Source organism: Berghia stephanieae, chromosome 3, assembly GCF_034508935.2.
Source record: "Berghia stephanieae isolate SIO BIC M18660-M18661 chromosome 3, UCSD_Bste_1.3, whole genome shotgun sequence".
NCBI classification, from domain to species: Eukaryota; Metazoa; Mollusca; class Gastropoda; order Nudibranchia; family Aeolidiidae; genus Berghia; species Berghia stephanieae.
In genome coordinates this window covers 105,266,710-105,284,209 of record NC_088362.1, presented here as the reverse complement: position 1 = coordinate 105,284,209, position 17,500 = coordinate 105,266,710, and the positions used below count along the sequence as shown (strand labels likewise).

Below are 17,500 nucleotides of genomic sequence, written 5' to 3'. Positions count from 1 at the left end.
TGAAAAGGTGAGTTCATCAAACTGGCCAAAAGTATTCAAGTTTATTAAATGTTTGGCAAATCTTGATCTCGAAAAAATATTTAACAGAGGGTTGCCTCGATAACAGAATAAATATTATCATGAAAATAATAATAATAATAATAATAATAATAATATAATAATAATAATAATAATAATAATAATAATAATAATAATAATAATAATAATAATAATAATAATAATAATAATACACATTTATATAGAGCTCTTTCTCGTGTAAAACACAAGCTCTGCACTTTACCATATAAATATCAATTTTAAGTGAAAAAAATGATAACAACAATAATAATTCATAGCCAAATCAATGATTCATACAGAGTCAAGAAAAACAAATACAGTAAAAATGTGTCTTGAGATTCTTTTTAAAAGTAGGTAAAGACTTGCACTCCCTCAGACCACGTGGTAGTTCATTCCAAATCTTGGGGCCGAAACAAGCAAACGATCTATCACCACATTTTGTTCTTGATCTTTTTTCCGAAATTTTCGTTTGGTCATTACATGATCTTAAAGTGTAATTTTCAAATTTACACATGACCACGTGATCTGTGAGATATGCCGGTGCTATACCAGCCAAACACTTATAAACAAGACACGCTGCTTTGTAATATGTGCGCTTTTCAATTGGCAACCAGTGGAGAGAGGCCAACAAAGGGGTTGCATGATCAAATTTTCTTTTGCCAAAAACGAATCTTGCTGCACTGTTTTGCAGTAGTTGTAATTGTTTAATAGAAGCCCGAGGCAAGTTGACAAGCAGCGAGTTACAATAATCTAGTTTCGAAAAAATGAGGGAAACAACCAATGTTTTACATGTTCCAATTGCAATATACTGACGGATCGAACTGATTTTCTTCAATTGAAAGTATAAAGATTTACAGAGAGCAGAAATGTGAGCTGACATTCTAATTTCTGAATCAAAATAGACACCCAAATTTTTCACAGTCTTTGAAACTTTGATCTTTTCACCCCCAATCAACACCTCAAGACCATCATTCACCTTGAACTGCCCTCTATTTCCCACAATCATCACTTCTGTTTTTGACTCATTCATTTTCAACTTGTTTGCATCCATCCACTCTTTCACATCCGTCACACATTCTTCCACACGTTTCACAATATTTTCGAGATTTTTAGTTTTATCAGTAGCATAAAGTTGCGTATCATCTGCATAGAGATGATAGCGCAGCCCATGACCAATGATGACATTAGATAATGGAGAAGTATACAAAACAAAAAGAATTGGACCCAAAACAGAGCCTGGAGGAACACCAAAAGACAATGTATGTTGACGAGAAAGTTTATCTAAAACCATAACCTGTTGCTTTCTGCCATCTAAATAAGATTCAAACCACTGCAAGACAGTCCCAGACAAGCCAAAGGTTATATTAAGTCGTTTAATGAGAATACCGTGATCAATAGTATCAAACGCCGCCGAAAGGTCTAACAATGTCAGAAGAGAAACAGAACCTTTATCTAAAACATCAAGCAAATCACTCGCAACACAGCACAGAGCAGTTTCTGTGCTGTGGTAAGAACGATAAGCTGACTGAAATTTTTCCCATAGATTGTTTTCATGGAGATTTTGGGAGAGGCGTCTAGTACAACTTTTTCAAGGATTTTAGAAAGAAATGGCAGATTTGAGACGGGACGGTAGTTACTAAGGTCATTTACATCGAGATTTTGCTTTTTTATGAGAGGCTTTACAATTGCATGTTTATAGATATCTGGGACTTGTCCTGAGATAAGTGACTGATTTATAATATAAGTTATGCAAGGTATCAATTCAGGAAGACATAATTTCAAAATATTAGTTGGTAAAGGATCTAAATCACATGACTTCGAGGAAGATGAAAAAATTATTTTTGAAATATCTTCTTCAGTTGTTTCTTTAAAACAAGAGAATCCCTGTGAACCCGAAAAAAGGTGGACATTTATATCTTCATTTTGCACGCGGTCCAAATTGTTCCGAATTTTCGATATTTTTCCCGAAAAGAAATCTGAAAATATTGCTATCCTTCGATTCCAAGTTGTAGTCGAGTGTGTGAATCGCAATTTAGCTGATAAAAAGTAATTTGTAAATGACATAATTTTTTTAACAAACGCTAAATTTCGAATTTTATGGATCTTAAACACAGTTCTCTCTTGACGTGTCTTGAAAATTTGCTTGCTAGATAGGAGTGGTTGGAGAGTCTATTTCAATTTGATTATATTATAATCTATATTCGGATCCTACCTCTTGCACAAGAAAGAGTCATCTGGAAAGGATTATAAAATGATCGCAAACACACGGCTAGAACTATTAAAATGAGCATCACTTGATTTGTATTGCAGGCGTAGTTCCCACTCCCTTAAAAAATATAATATATCTATCTTTAAGTCTATAAAAGACTTCTTTTGTCAGCAATTTATTTAAGAACATTTGGCATATGACTTATTTACAACCATAGTGAAGAAATTTGAAATTATTTCAGTAAAAGTTACTATTAATGATAATATATTATATTTGTTGAGCGCTCTTTCATATCACGAGGAAGTGCTCAGAGCGCTTTACAGGGGCATCAACAATTCAATTAGGAAAAAACAAAGTCTTAAGATGCTTTTTAAACATATCTCCCGATGAAGAATGCCGTATTTCTTTTGGAAGTTTGTTCCAGAGGGTTGGGATGTTTCTAGTAAGAGTTCTTTCTTTGAGTGACAAGCAATTTTCCATCAGATGACGAGCGAAAGAATATTAAGATACATTGGTTGATATGTGTTGAGGCATGTAAAACACAATATCAGAACTTTGAACTATATTCGCTCCTTAACAGGAAGCCAATGGAGCTCTTTTAGCGGAGGTGACGCATGATGTTTCTTGCTGCGCTTAAGGACTAATCTTGCAGCATTGTTTTGAATTCTTTGCAGCCTGAGTATTCTCTCGCTGGCGAGGTTCAAAAAGAGAGAGTTACAATAGCCAAGTTTTCAAAGAACCAATGATGTAATCAATGATTTTGTACTGCCTCTCTTGGCAGACCTTGCTATGGCTCATACGCACAGCTACCATGTTTGTTATAAAAATAAACGCTATATATCATTCACATACAAACTACCACTGCACCTCCTTCCTAGAGAGACTTGCCTACCGTAAGTTTACCAGTACCACTATTATGATGATTTTTCAAAGAATTCTGATGCAAGCTACTTTTGCATCGACTCAGAGAAGTACCACATGAGATTCACTAGCACAGCTATCGTGAAGATATATTAATTATTCTGTTTTAAAAGAATTTTTAAAAAACAACAATAACAACAACAACAACAACAACAACAACAACAACAAAAAACAAGCTACAGTTGCAGCGCCCTCTCTGAGCAGACCTACCTGAAGTTCACCAGCACGGCTACCGTGATGATGTTACAAATAATTCCCATGCAAGCTACAATTGCACCGCCGCCACCGTAGAGCCCCACCCGTAAATACCATACAGAGTCTCTTTCTTCGTCTGGATTGACACTATCTATGGTCTCATTTCTGTTGAACTCTGTGAATCCTGTGTAATTCACAGACATCATGCACCTTTTTGGAAACGTCGTGTCTCCCTTGAAATGTTACAGATGCATTAAATTACTATGGAGAAAACAGAAGAACGGGAGAAGTTAATTAAATGTTTGTAGTTTAAAAGACTAATGCCTAAATAGAAATGATAAACCACATTGTGCTCTGACTTTACTGTGAATATTAAGCTGCGAGAAGTTGTGGATGTAAAAAGTATAGGACAACAAGGAAAATAAATAAATGTTAAAAAAAAAAAAAATATTTCTAAAAAAAACGTTTCTAGCTCAACCCGTCTTTGACCAGTCACAAAACAATTTAAACGGTAAATGATGCTGTGCGTTTAGGTAAAATATTAACAGCATCCGCCAGTCGGATATTACGTACAACACACAAAACTATGTTTAACCCTAAACGTTTTTATAGTGATATAATTTAGAGAGAACTAACTAATCATTAACATGCTGTCTAAAAACAATAACAAGGAGCTGAGTGTTGTCAAAAGGGAAGAAAAGTTGTGACATCAAACCGTCTTTTTGTTCTTAAATCCTTGAGAATTTGTATGTAACCAGTACTTCAGAGTATTAATAATGAATAGGTTACATAAAGTTCGCATAACTTTTTAGTTGCATTATGTATAGGCAGATTCTTAGGATTACGGGACATAAACGGGCGATGACGGACGATATTTATAAATAATAATAAATTGAGCTTTGTCTAGCGCAATATCCACTAAATGTGCTCAAAGCGCTTTACAAGGGGTCCCTGGTCAACAGCAACAATTAACATGTAGGACGGGACATGACGCCTGTTAGGCGATATTACAATTTTTCGGACAAAGACAACGCTGTTAACGGCCAGGTACTCATTTTACACCTGAGTACGGTGAGAGAATGTGAGTAAAGAGTCTTTTCCAAGGACTGAACTATGCGCCGAACGCGAGGCTCGAACCAGGACCTTCCGACCCGAAAGCGAGTGTCATACAACAAGACCACATAGCCGCACAAGACCACATAGCCACATTTATTGACCAGCATTTACTTAGACTAAAAAATAAGACACCATCACTTCACTCTAAAACCAGAAGAACAATTTAACAAGGTATGTATCCAAAACTCCGGATGAGTGGTTTCACACTTCCAAAGATATAGGAACCAGTTTTCTGACATTACACTTTTATGATAGAATAAATTGACGTCACTCGGCTCTTTGTTATTGTTTTTAGCCAGCCATTTTTACGAGTAGTTCTCATTAAATTTAAAAACGTTTTAGGTTACAAATTGTTTTCTGTGTTGGTACGTCATATCCGGGTGGCAGATGTTGTGAGTTTTTTAACTAAACTCAAAGCATCAATAAAACAATAATTGGCTTCAACAGTCGTGATTTCACTTCCCTCGCAATGACACATAGTAACTTAGTAACTGGTTCTAAACTATCGAACATTGGCGGTCACCCTTATGAAATATTTTTCCGGCGAGCATAAAAGTGTATCCAGAGGAGAAAAAGATTATAAATCTGATCATGGTTGACTTTTATACATTCCGATCACATGACATGTGAAAAAGTTTTAGCCAGCATGAAGAATAAAAAGTACCGATTTTCTCTGTTTAGAGTTTAGAACCAATGTGCTCGTTGCTGGGCGGACGTGACATCAGACGATTGAATCCAACTGTACAGGTGTAATAAATATGATTTTATTGCGTTATCACATAGCCGGAGCGGCGAAACTAGCGTGCATGTCATGCCACATTCGATTTTACTGTTTGGCATTGGCGCGGGTGATATGAGTTTCTCGTCTCCTTTCTCGGTTCCTCCGCCACCAAGCAAGCAGGTAATCGCCCATTTCAGAAAAGTTAGTGGAGCAGGCAGTGGCGTGGCATGCTCACAGTATATGGTGGTGCCAGAATAAGAAGACAATTACTTAAAACATGCTATATTTGTAAATGCAAAAGAGAGAAAAAAAAATTGAAGAAAAGATTTACAAATAAGTAAGAGGCGGTATATACTATATTTTTCAGTTTTATTTTTTTTTTAATGCTGTAATCCATTTTTAAAAGATGGAGCGGTGCCAGGCACCAAATCAACCAATATAGCCACGTCCCTGGGAGCAGGCACTTATGTTGATAACAACAAGAAATGAAGTGAGTAGGAAAGTACCAGAAGAAAATAGAGAATAAAAATGTCGCGGCTGCGATGGGGGCTCGAACCCGCCACCTTACTAGTATCACAACTCCGCCTGGCCGGGCTCTTCATCTCTTGTTGTAATCGCTCAGTTGGAGCGTGAGAATGTTCCTCTTTCCACTGATACAGTAATACTTCCTGTAATTTATCAGAGCATCGAATTAATAATAATATCACGATACAGAAGATGAGAGCTAAAAATAAAAGAACAGGAATTAATTAACCTATTAAAAAAAATAAAGTTATGACGTACATCACTGGCCAAATGCTTTTAAATTTTGGCCAAAATTCATTTGGCATATTTATTTAAAATATCGATTATCAGATGACGCCAAAACTTGCCAAAAAATCTTAAACACATAAATTTTTCTTTGGTTAAATTTTGTAACAAATTTTTCAATAAAACACCAAGCCAGTCCAAACTTGAAATTCCTTTTAAACCGATGTGAAAAAATTTACCAGTCGAGCAACCCAAATGTGGCCATCGCCTTAAAACGATTAAATGTCGGGGTGAAACCAGATGCCAAAAAAGCGTTAACGTTTAAATAACTAAAATTATATCGTTTTTAGCTAGTCTTCTCGAGCTTTTATATAGCGCAATATTCTCTAAACGAGCTCAATGTGCTTTACAAATTACGGTCCCTGACCAACAACAACACGTAATATGTAAAACGAGACATGACGCCTGTTAGGTGATATAACGTGGGTTTTTTTCCGATAGAGACAACGGTGTTAAGGGCCAGGTGCTCATTTTACACCTAAGTACGGTGGGAGAATGTGAGTAAGGAGCCTTTACCAATGACTCAACTATGGCTCGAACCCCGAACCTTCCCATACGAAAGCAATTGTCATACCACAAGAATACATAGCCGCAGTCTATGCCAATGGAGGAATTATAATTTTGTTTTACACATTAAGTGCAGCTATGTTGTCTTCGGATCGGAAGGTCCTGGGTTCGAGCCTCGCGCTCGGCGCATAGTTGTGTCCTTGGAAAAGGCTCTTTACTCACTTTCTCTCACCGTACTCAGGTGTAAAATGAGTACCTGACCGTTAACAGCGTTGTCTTTGTCCGAAAAATTGTAATATCGCCTAACAAGCGGCATGTCCCGTCCTACATGTTAAATGTTGCTGTTGACCAGGGACCCCTTGTAAAGCGCTTTGAGCACATTTAGTGGATATTGCGCTATATAAAGCTCCATTTTTTTAACTGTATAATGTAGAGCAAATAGAATAGTGGGTAAGATCTACGGACGTTTTGGTTTTCTGGACAAATTATGTATTTTCATAAGAAGAGGTGACTTTCAAAACCTGCTACGTCACATCCGGTCGGAGAAGTTAAAAGCTCTGAAACTGAAACAATCTATTGGGCACTTTTAAATCCCAAATAAATTTTGAAGTTTCAAAACACTCGTAGTATTGTTTCTATGGCGCAAACAAGACAAGGATTAGTTTTCTTCCTTAAGTCGCCAAATAAATGACCAAAAAATTAGGATTTTCTTTGAATAATAAAAATGCGAATAAGTCACCTCCTCATCAATTAGTACAAACCTCTTATTCGACCAATCATTGAATATAACAATTGCATTTGGCGCCCAATTTACATTTTTTTAAATGTGTGTTATATATATATATATGTATATATATATATATAATATATATATAATATATAATATAATATATATATATATATATATATTATTCCTTCGTGAAATGCCTAGTCGACGATATCTTATGATGTCGTGGCGAAAAAGGCATAATTTTTAAATATATATATATATATATATATATATATATATATATATATATATATATATATATATATACATATATACATATATATATTAAAAAATTGTGCCTTTTCCGCCACGACATCATAAGATATCGTCGGCTAGGCATTCCACGAAGGAATAAAGATAACTCATCAAATACGATGTCTGATGTCAAAAGGAATCACCCATGTTGTCCGAGTGGTTAATAATCTTGCTCAAGGAAAAAAACGAAAGTGCCCGAAGCGGGGCTCAAACCCGGTCGTTCCGGTCACAGTGCAATGCTTTAACCACTCGGCCACTTCGCTCCCCATTTATATATATATATATATATATATTATATATATATATATATATATATATGTCCATAGAAGTGAGAATAAAGGTCATGGTCAATTTACAGTAATTGGACATACCTAGTCTTAATTATAGAAACATTGGTGCAGACCTCATTCAATTATCGTAACGTCACTTCCTTCCTAATGACGCATGGTAACTTAGTAACACTGGCTCTAAACTATCGGAACAATGGTGGACGCCCGTATGAAATAGTTCTCCGGCGAACATAAAAGCGTATCCAGAGGAAAAAAAAACCATAAATTTGATGTTTTGACTTTTACACATTCTGATCACAAGGCATATGAAAAGTTCTAGCCAGCACAAAGAATAAAAAGTAATGATTTTCTTTGTTTAGAACCAAGATGGCCGCCGTTGCCGGGCGGTGTGACATCAGACTACTGAATCCAATTAGTCTATCATGAGGTTGACATGGATACCTTCGATTTTTTTTTTCCATTTCCGAGTACAAAAATTACCCGCGGAGATCGCTTTAAAATGTTTATTGACAGATACAAAACTAGCATTAGGAGATATTTTTTTAATTTACAGAACTGTTCTAAGGAACAGTACTAAGGATGACAAAAAAATCTTGCTTCTGTTTACAGGTACAAACTAATGCTTCATTTCTAAAAATTAATTATTCCCGATATAATAATGATTAAATTTTAAAACATGGGGTATTCAAAGGTGATTTGTCACAAATTACTTTTAACATGATATAATAAAATACGATATGATATGATGTGATGTGATATGGTATGATATATGGTATGATGATATGATATTATATATGGTATGATGGTATGATATGTGATATGATATATGATATGATATGATATGATATGATATGATATGATGATGTGATGATATATATAATATGATTTGATGTGATGTGATATGATATGATATGATGATATCATAGGTACGATGTGTGATATGATATTTTTTTATGATATGATATGAAGTGATATGATATGATATGATATGATGTGATATGATGTGATATGATATGATATGATATGATATGATGTGATATGATATGATATGATATGATGTGTTATGATATGATATGATATGATATGATATGATATGATATGATATGATGTGACATGATATGATATGATATGATATGATATGATATGATATGATATGATATGACATGATATGATATGATGTGATATGATATGATGTGATATGATATGATATGATGTGACATGATATGATATGATATGATATGATATGATATGATATGATATGATATGATATGATATGATATGATATGATATGATATGATATAATATGATATGATATGATATGATATAATATGATATGATATGATATATGATATGATATGATATGATATGATATATGATATGATATGTAATATGATATATGATATGATATGGAAAGAACATATATTCCCTCCTCTAAATAAAACATAAAAACCAAACCTAAGTCTCATATTTGTGACTATAAATTCAATATTTTAGCATTCAAACCACTCCTACTGAGAGTTGCTTCGTGTCCACCCGACACAATACCGAATTCAGGCGGCTGATCACAAATGTTATGGACTCAGTGATAGAATGGAAATACTCACCGGAATACGACAGTAAAATGAATACTTTCACCCAATGTGAACAGTGCACATACAGTTTTACAAATCCACGTCGCTCTCAACCCATCGCAAATTATACTCAATTATCGCAATGCTAAAACAAGCGCATAATTGGGTTACTTTATCAGACCCATGTACCAGATGTAAAGGTTCGCGTAGTTTTATTCTCAAATAATATTATATGGAGACGGATGGCAGTTTTATGGGGTGGTGGTGGGAAGGGGGAATACCCACTAATATCCACTCGTTTTAGATGAGAATTATAGGGTAAAAAGAAGTGCCTAACGAAAACAGGCAAACGCTTTTTTTATTTGAAAAAAAAATTTAAAAAATAAAGACTATATATATATATATATATATATATATATATATATATATATATATATATATATATATAATGTGTGTGTGTGTGTGTGTGTGTGTGTGTCTGATTGTGTGTGTGTGTGAATTTTATTCGTAATAGAGTAATGATAAAGCAGTTTATGTCCCAACGCCATAAACATTTGTATCGTATTAATCCATTATTTGGGTTAGTTAAGCACGTAACCTAAGAAGCACGATGGCGGTCTCCCTAACACAAGTTGTTTTTTGCTCTATCTAATAGTTTAATTCTTCATTATCCATTTATTTATACACGTTTATTGTTGCCCGCACGTGTATCTCATTATAGAACTGCCTCGTCCCCTGGATAGAACGAAGATGACGTCACTCTGGTCTTTGTTATTGTTTTTTGTTGTTTTGTTTTTTTTTGCCATCCACGTTTGTGAGTAATTCTCACTAAACTGTATTAACCAAATTATAAAAGTTCATGGTTACTCATAGTTTTGTGTGTTGGTCCATTTTACATCCAGATGGCAATGTTGTGAGCTTGTTAGCCAAGCGCATACTATCTATAGATAAAAGTGTAATGTCAAAAAACTGGTTCCTATATCTTTGGAAGTGTAAAACCACTCATCCGGAGGTTTGGATACATACCTTGTGTAATTGATCCTTTTGTTTCAGAGTGAAGTGATGGTATCTTATTTTTTAGTCTAAATAAATGCTGGTCAGTAAAAATCGTCCATCCTCGTCCGTTTACGTACCGAAATCCTAAGAAGCTGCCTATACATAATGCAACTAAAAAGTTATCTATAGATAGAATGCGCTTGGCCAAGGAGTTCACAACATTGCCATCCGGAAATTTTACGTACCAACACACAACACTCTGTGTAACCATGACCTTTTATAGTCTGGATAATACAGTTAATTGAGAATTACTCATAAACGTGAAATGGCAAAAAAAAAAAAAAAAAAACCAATAACAAAGACTCGAGTGACGTCAACTTCATTCTATCTATAGAAATATCATAAATCGAATGCCACTATAGATAGTTCGAAGGTGACGTCACTCAGGTCTTTGTTATTGTTTTATGCCATCCGTGTTTATGACTAATGCTCACTGAACTGTATTAACCCGACTATAAACGTTCATGGATACACACAGTTTTGTGTGTTGATCCGTTATACTTCCGGATGGCAATGTTATGAGCTTCTTTGCCAAGCGCATACTATCTATACAACACATGACTCTTATTTTGGTAGAACTAAATGGTAGGTTTTCAATCTGTGGTGTAACTCCTCGTGTGTTGGTTTCAACACGGCACTTGTGGTCTCCCATTTTAATAAAAACAAACAAACAATTAGAGCCAAATCCTTTCTTTAAAAAAAATTTAGCATTGTGGAGAACATTGTGCTTATTTGAGTCAATACAAAAATTGAAACGGTGCACAACTCTACTGAAAGATTTAAAAATTAGAAATGTATTTTTTACAGATAGATAAACAGATAACTTGATTTCCTTTTATAATTTAAAGTCAGTTTGAATGTTCGTTGAGTCACACAGATATCATAAAATACGTACCGACGACACTAAACAGTCCCAAAATCAACCAATTTCGTCACTGTAAAAAGTTGTCAGTTTGCGTCATCTATTTATGACATCAAGTATTATTATTACTTCCGTTGTGTTGTTGATTTAGCGGTGATCAGTTTTGTTCTAATTGCGTGTATGTTTGTGTATGTGTGCATGTGTGTGTGTTGTGTGTGGTGTATACATGTGTGTGTGTGTTGGCATTTTTCAGCAAATCGTGGCATTCATAGTGATATTATTCACTTGATCACATGAAGGTATTTCAGTCGCCATTTTGATTCTTTTTTTACTATTAGGGTTAGCTCTAGAGGTTCGTCAGAAGTGTTATTAAAGGTGCTAGGGTGTTTGTTTTTCCATAAGTTAAGTAAAGGGGAGACATTATGAAAGCTCCTACATCCCCAGTATTCTTTAAATTTGTATTTTCACCGTTGATATTTTGTCAGGCATTTATTTATTCAGTTTGTCATTATATAGAAGTATTTTAAAAACTCTAGAACAAACCTTGATAGATTTGTGAAAGTTTAAAATTTCCTAATTTGACCACTGTTTTGATTTTCGGCCGCCATTGTGATTTGTTAAGTATTGAAAGGTAGTGCAAAGAAGTCCGAGAGTTGTATTTTTACAATTAGGGTTAGCTCGAGAGGTTAGTTATAAGTGTTATTAAAGGTGCTAGGGTGTTTGTTTTTCCATAAGTTAAGTAAAGGGGAGACATTCCGAAAGCTCCTACATCCCCAGTATTCTTTAAATTTGTATTTTCACCGTTGATATTTTGTCAGGCATTTATTTATTCAGTTTGTCATATAGAAGTATTTTAAAAACTCTAGAACAAACCTTGATAGATTTGTGAAAGTTTAAAATTTCAGTATCGAATGAAAATAGTTCTTTCCCCGCGAAATTGCGGGCTTTTTACTAGTACAAATAAATAGAAGCTCTGGGCGCTTTGCTGTCAAAATGGCTTATTTACAATAACAAAAACGTTAAATAATAATAATAATAATAATAATAATAATAATAATAATAATAATAATAATAATAATAATGATGATGATGATGATGATGATGATGATGATGATGATGATGATGATAATAATATAATAATAATAATAATAATAATAATGAATGATGATGATGATGATGATGATGATGATAATAATAATAATAATAAAATAACAATAATACGAGTAATAAATAATAATATAATAATAATAATAATAATAATAATAATAATAATAATAATAATAATAATATAATAATAATAATAATAATAATGATGATGATGATGATGATTTATATAGTGTCCTAACTCTAATTCTAGTTAGAGAGCGTTATCAGTCATTAACCACAATTAGTTAAGTTGACAAATCCTGAATTTAACCATAACCAAAAAAAAATAAAGCGTCTGCCAATTTAAATTTTTTTTTCATTTTATCAAAAGTTGAACATCTCATCTCTAGATTAAATATCTGAATAGTGCTGCCTTGAGAACTTACGTAACAAAGGTCACAAAAAGGTCATTTATTAAAACCCTCAAAAATCATTTTATATTATACAGAATGAAAGATTTAGTAAAATTAAATTGAAAAATACTTCTATTTGTAAAATTGACCGAATAGTTGACAAATTATTAGCAATTTTAATATCCGGTAGGTCTTGGTCATTGCCAAGGTCGCCCTGTAAAATGACCCAAATATTGCCGTGTTTGATCAAATTAAAAGTCATTATTTATTCCTCAGGTGAAATATTTACACAATCACCATAAACGTTTGTTATGTGTTATCCTTCTCTACTTGTATTGTCACATCATTTAACCTTTTGTATTTTCATACCCATTTGATTATTTATTTATATTGAAAACATCCTAATGCAAGAATTCACACATAAGTATTATCGACACATATCTAGTCATCATATAGATAGTTCGAAGATGACGTCGCTCAGGTCTTTGTTATTGCTTTTTGCCATCCGCGTTTATGAGTAATGCTCACTGAACTGTATTAACCAGAATATAAACGTTCATGGATACACACAGTTTTGTGTGTTGGTCCGTTATACTTCCGGATGGCAATGTTGTGAGCTTCTTAGCCAAGCGCATACTATCTATATCCGCTTGTTGTTTCACTGTCCTTTTTACGACTTTTACTTTTTTTTTGCCAATTTTTTATTTAATTTCTTTACATTGATATTTCTTCAATATATTACCGAATTATATTGTTATACAAAATTATAATTTCCATACAAGGATGAACGAAGTCATATCTTACCTTGAATAATGTTGAATAATGAAGAGAGGGCGGCCTAGAAACACCTGGCGGCGAGACCTGGAGGCGGACATGAAGAGGATGGGACACACCTGGGGAGAGTTGGAGAAGATGGCCCAGGACAGAGGAAGATGGAGGACTGTTGTCGACGGCCTTTGCTCCACTAGTAGGAGTGACGGGCATAAGTAAGTAAGTAAGATACACATTTATTGTAGCATATCTATCTACACTGTTTTGTTGTTGTTGTTGTTGATTTTCTGTTAATCGTTTCGATGTAAATCAACTAAACACTGCTCAAAATAGTCTGTTATTGACTCCGAGTTATCAACACTTCTTACGGTTCTCGAACGTCACTATTATATTTCGTTTCGCTCCATGCTCAAACTAACAATCAACATGCTTCATTATAGATTATTCCTATTTCCCAGTTCTGTTAATCTTAGATTAGAATACGTTTCCCCTTTTAAACAAACCAGCATGAATTATCCGAAAAAGCCACAGAAAAATTCACAGAAATATAGTTTGCGCTGAAAAAGAGTAGATATAGGCTAATTCCAATAATACAATTCTATTATCATCACAGAAATCAATGTATAAAGAAGCGTTTTTATTGTTTTGCTTCACTAGTATCAAATAGATGTTCATATTCACTCTCACAACTAGTTCCTCTCTCATGAGAGAGAGAGAGAGAGAGAGAGAGAGAGAGAGAGAGAGAGAGAGACCATCAACTTTCCTGTTGTGGGTGGTCACTAATAGTAATAGCAGGGAAGCGAGGAAGTGGGTAATAATTCATTCCTTTAGCGATGAGGCGAGGATAGGGGGGAAGAGGGGTATAATGTGTGAGCAACAACGGATCAGATGATAGATGAATATTTGATGGAACAGTTAGCATGGTTTTTTGTTTGTTTGTTTGTTTGTTTTTTTGGGTTTTAAAAAAAATTATTATTGTTGTTTAAAATGGGTTTTTAGTGGAGATTGATTAAACCGAGAGATAAGAGGGAAGAGGGGGAAGAGGGGTATGTGTGAGCAACAACAGATTAGATGATAGATTAATATTTGGTGGAACTGTTAGCATGTTTTTTGTTGTTTTTTTTTTGTGTTTTTTTTAATTTGTTTTTTTTTTTGTTGTTGTTGTTTTGTTTTTTTTTTTGTTTTTTTTTTTGTTTTTTTTGTTTAAAGAGGTTTTCAGTGGAGATTGATTAAACCGAGAGATAAGAGGGATTCGCAGATACGATTTTAGGGGGCGATCTATTGGACAAATTTTGTGGGAAAATATCCAAGAGCTGGGTTCCAACCTTGACTTCAGAGGTTCCGGTGTTATAGTTCGGTTTTTTAATTTATTTTTAAAAATTCTCATACAACTAAATACTTTTCAAGCAATTTACAATCACATTTCCCGTGATTTTATAATTGAATCAACCGTATCCGTCTTGAAAAGCAAAAACAATGATCAATTTAGATTGGGGTTTTTTTTCAAACTGCTGAAATTGAAACGAGAAAAATTAGCATCGGAGATAATTTACGATGAAACATTGTCTGCAAGAAGCAAAGCAAGCCATTTTATACTTGAATCAAGTTCATTGTAAAGACTATCAAATCGATGGCCTGTCAATACAGACTAAAATCAACTGTGTTTGTTTTCCATTGCACACAGACACACGCAGACACAAACAAACACACACATACACACACAAACACACACACACATATATTTATACACTCTCTCTCCCTCTCTCCCTCTCTCCCTCTCTCTCTCCCTCTCTCTCTCCCTCTCTCTCTCTCCCTCTCTCTCTCCCTCTCATTTCCCTCTCTCTCTCCCTCAGAGAGAGAGAGAGAGAGGGAGACAGAGAGAGAGGGGGAGAGAGAGAGAGGGAGACAGAGAGAGAGAGGGAGGGAGAGAGGGAGAGAGAGAGAGAGAGAGATTATCATATCCAGTTGTTGTTTCCGTAATATGCTAGCTTGTTATAAATGGCGTTCGATTTAGATTTTCATTTATGGTCTTAAGATACCGGAAATTAGAAATCGAATCACCGCTCAACCGGTTCAAGTGATGGGTCATTAACCGAACTCTTATCCGCGAAATGGTCAGGGTTTTTATTTTTATTTTCTGAATTTTCAAATTGGGGTCTCTGTTTACTCAGTTCGGTTTCTTTTCATTTCCAGAATGGAACTCTCATGATAACCCCCCCCCCCCCCCACCCCCCCCCCCCCCCCCCAACCACCACCGCAACCAACACATTCACATGCGCGCATGCCATGGAGGAGAAGTTGCCAGGCTTTGATAGGCCAGTAAGAGGAGACACTGGGTGGCTGCGAATCGGCTTTGGTCGAGAAGCTGCCTAGCTGCCTAACAGCAAGTGCTCTTCATCAGTGGGGATTTTCCACCTGTCCTACATGTACCGGATGTGGACAAGAACCCGAAACGGCAGAGCATCTACACCTGGATAACGGGACCAGGAAATTATGTCGTTATCCAGGGGTGTCGTTATTCCGCGGTTTTCAAGATGGCGGAAAAAGGAGGCGTGGTGAGACCCGTGAATACATATTATTATAGTGCAATGCGCGGACCAATGCCTGAGAGAAGGCACGTCCTAACGACGTTAGAATGTGTATTTCTCCTGTTTACAAAGGGCATACCAGTTACGCTTTTTCACTCTCCAATGTGTATTGTCATTGTTTCGATCGTAAACAGTGCTCCAACGCTATTTAACAAAACTAGGAATAAATCAAGAAAATTAAGTGCCAAAACGATAATATCGCACAAGAACACGGATGCTCACATCTACTTTTAATATGTATTAATTGAAGTCCATGCGATGCTGATGGTGGGTTTTAAATTTCAAAATTTTTATTTAAGTGCTCCATAATTTACAAGCACTTAAAATTGTTAGATTTACATCTTAAGGTATTAAAACACAGCAGCAAGAACCCGCAATAATATCAAATTTGGACTGAAGTTTAGAAAAATAATACTTGATAGGACACTATATAAATTATCATTATTATTATTATCATTATCATCATCATCATCATCATCATCATTATTATTATTATTATTATTATTATTATTATTATTATTATTATTATTATTATTATTATTATTATTATTATTATTATTATTATTATTCATTTAACGTTTTTGTTATTGTAAATAAGCCATTTTGACAGCAAAGCGCCCAGAGCTTCTATTTGTATTAGGCTCTAATTGTTTGTTTGCTTGGCTAAGAAGCTCATAACATTGCCATCCGGAAGTATAACGGACCCACACACAAAACTGTGTGTAACCATGAACTTTTATAGTGTGATTGATACAGTTTAGTGAGAATCACTCACAAACGCGGATGCAATGGCAAAATACAATAACAAAGGCTTGAGTGACGTCACCATCGTTCTATTTATACCAAAATAAGAGTCATTTGTTGTATAGTGGCATTCGATTTATGATATTTCTATAGATAGAATGAAGTTGACATCACTCGAGTCCTTGTTATTGTTTTTGTTTGTTTTTTGCCATTTCACGTTTATGAGTAATTCTCAATTAACTGTATTATCCAGACTATAAAAGGCCATGGTTACACAGAGTGTTGTGTGTTGGTACGTAAAATTTCAGGACGGCAATGTTGTGAGCTTCTTGGCCAAGCGCATACTATCTATAGATAACTTTTTAGTTGCATTATGTATAGGCAGCTTCTTGGATTACGGTAGCATTGCGATAATTGAGTATAATTTGCGATGGGTTGAGAGCGACGCGGATTTGTAAAACTGTATGTGCACTGTTTACATTGGGTGAAAGTATTCATTTTACTGTCGTATTCCGGTGAGTATTTCCATTCTATCACTGAGTCCATAACATTTGTGATC

At 34.7% G+C, this 17,500-nt stretch overlaps 1 protein-coding gene across 8 annotated transcripts in view; it reads right to left on the bottom strand.

The window, feature by feature from the left end:
* Positions 1–17,500, bottom strand: part of LOC144969077 (FMRFamide receptor-like) — a 38,865-nt gene that overhangs the window by 17,770 nt on the left and 3,595 nt on the right. The window contains exons 1-2 of one of the 8 annotated variants that reach the window (XM_078908092.1): positions 13,643–14,394; positions 3,398–3,643 (exon numbers count right to left, since the gene is read on the bottom strand). The exons of 4 other annotated variants lie outside the window; for them this stretch is intronic. In XM_078908092.1, coding sequence (XP_078764218.1) covers positions 3,398–3,588 — 191 coding nt within the window. In that variant the 5' untranslated portion in view covers positions 3,589–3,643; positions 13,643–14,394. Of the gene's footprint in view, positions 1–3,397; positions 3,644–5,162; positions 5,348–9,454; positions 9,647–10,447; positions 10,590–13,642; positions 14,395–17,500 lie in introns of those variants that run through there. 3 more of the 8 variants (XM_078908090.1, XM_078908093.1, XM_078908089.1) reach the window with 3 other exon arrangements.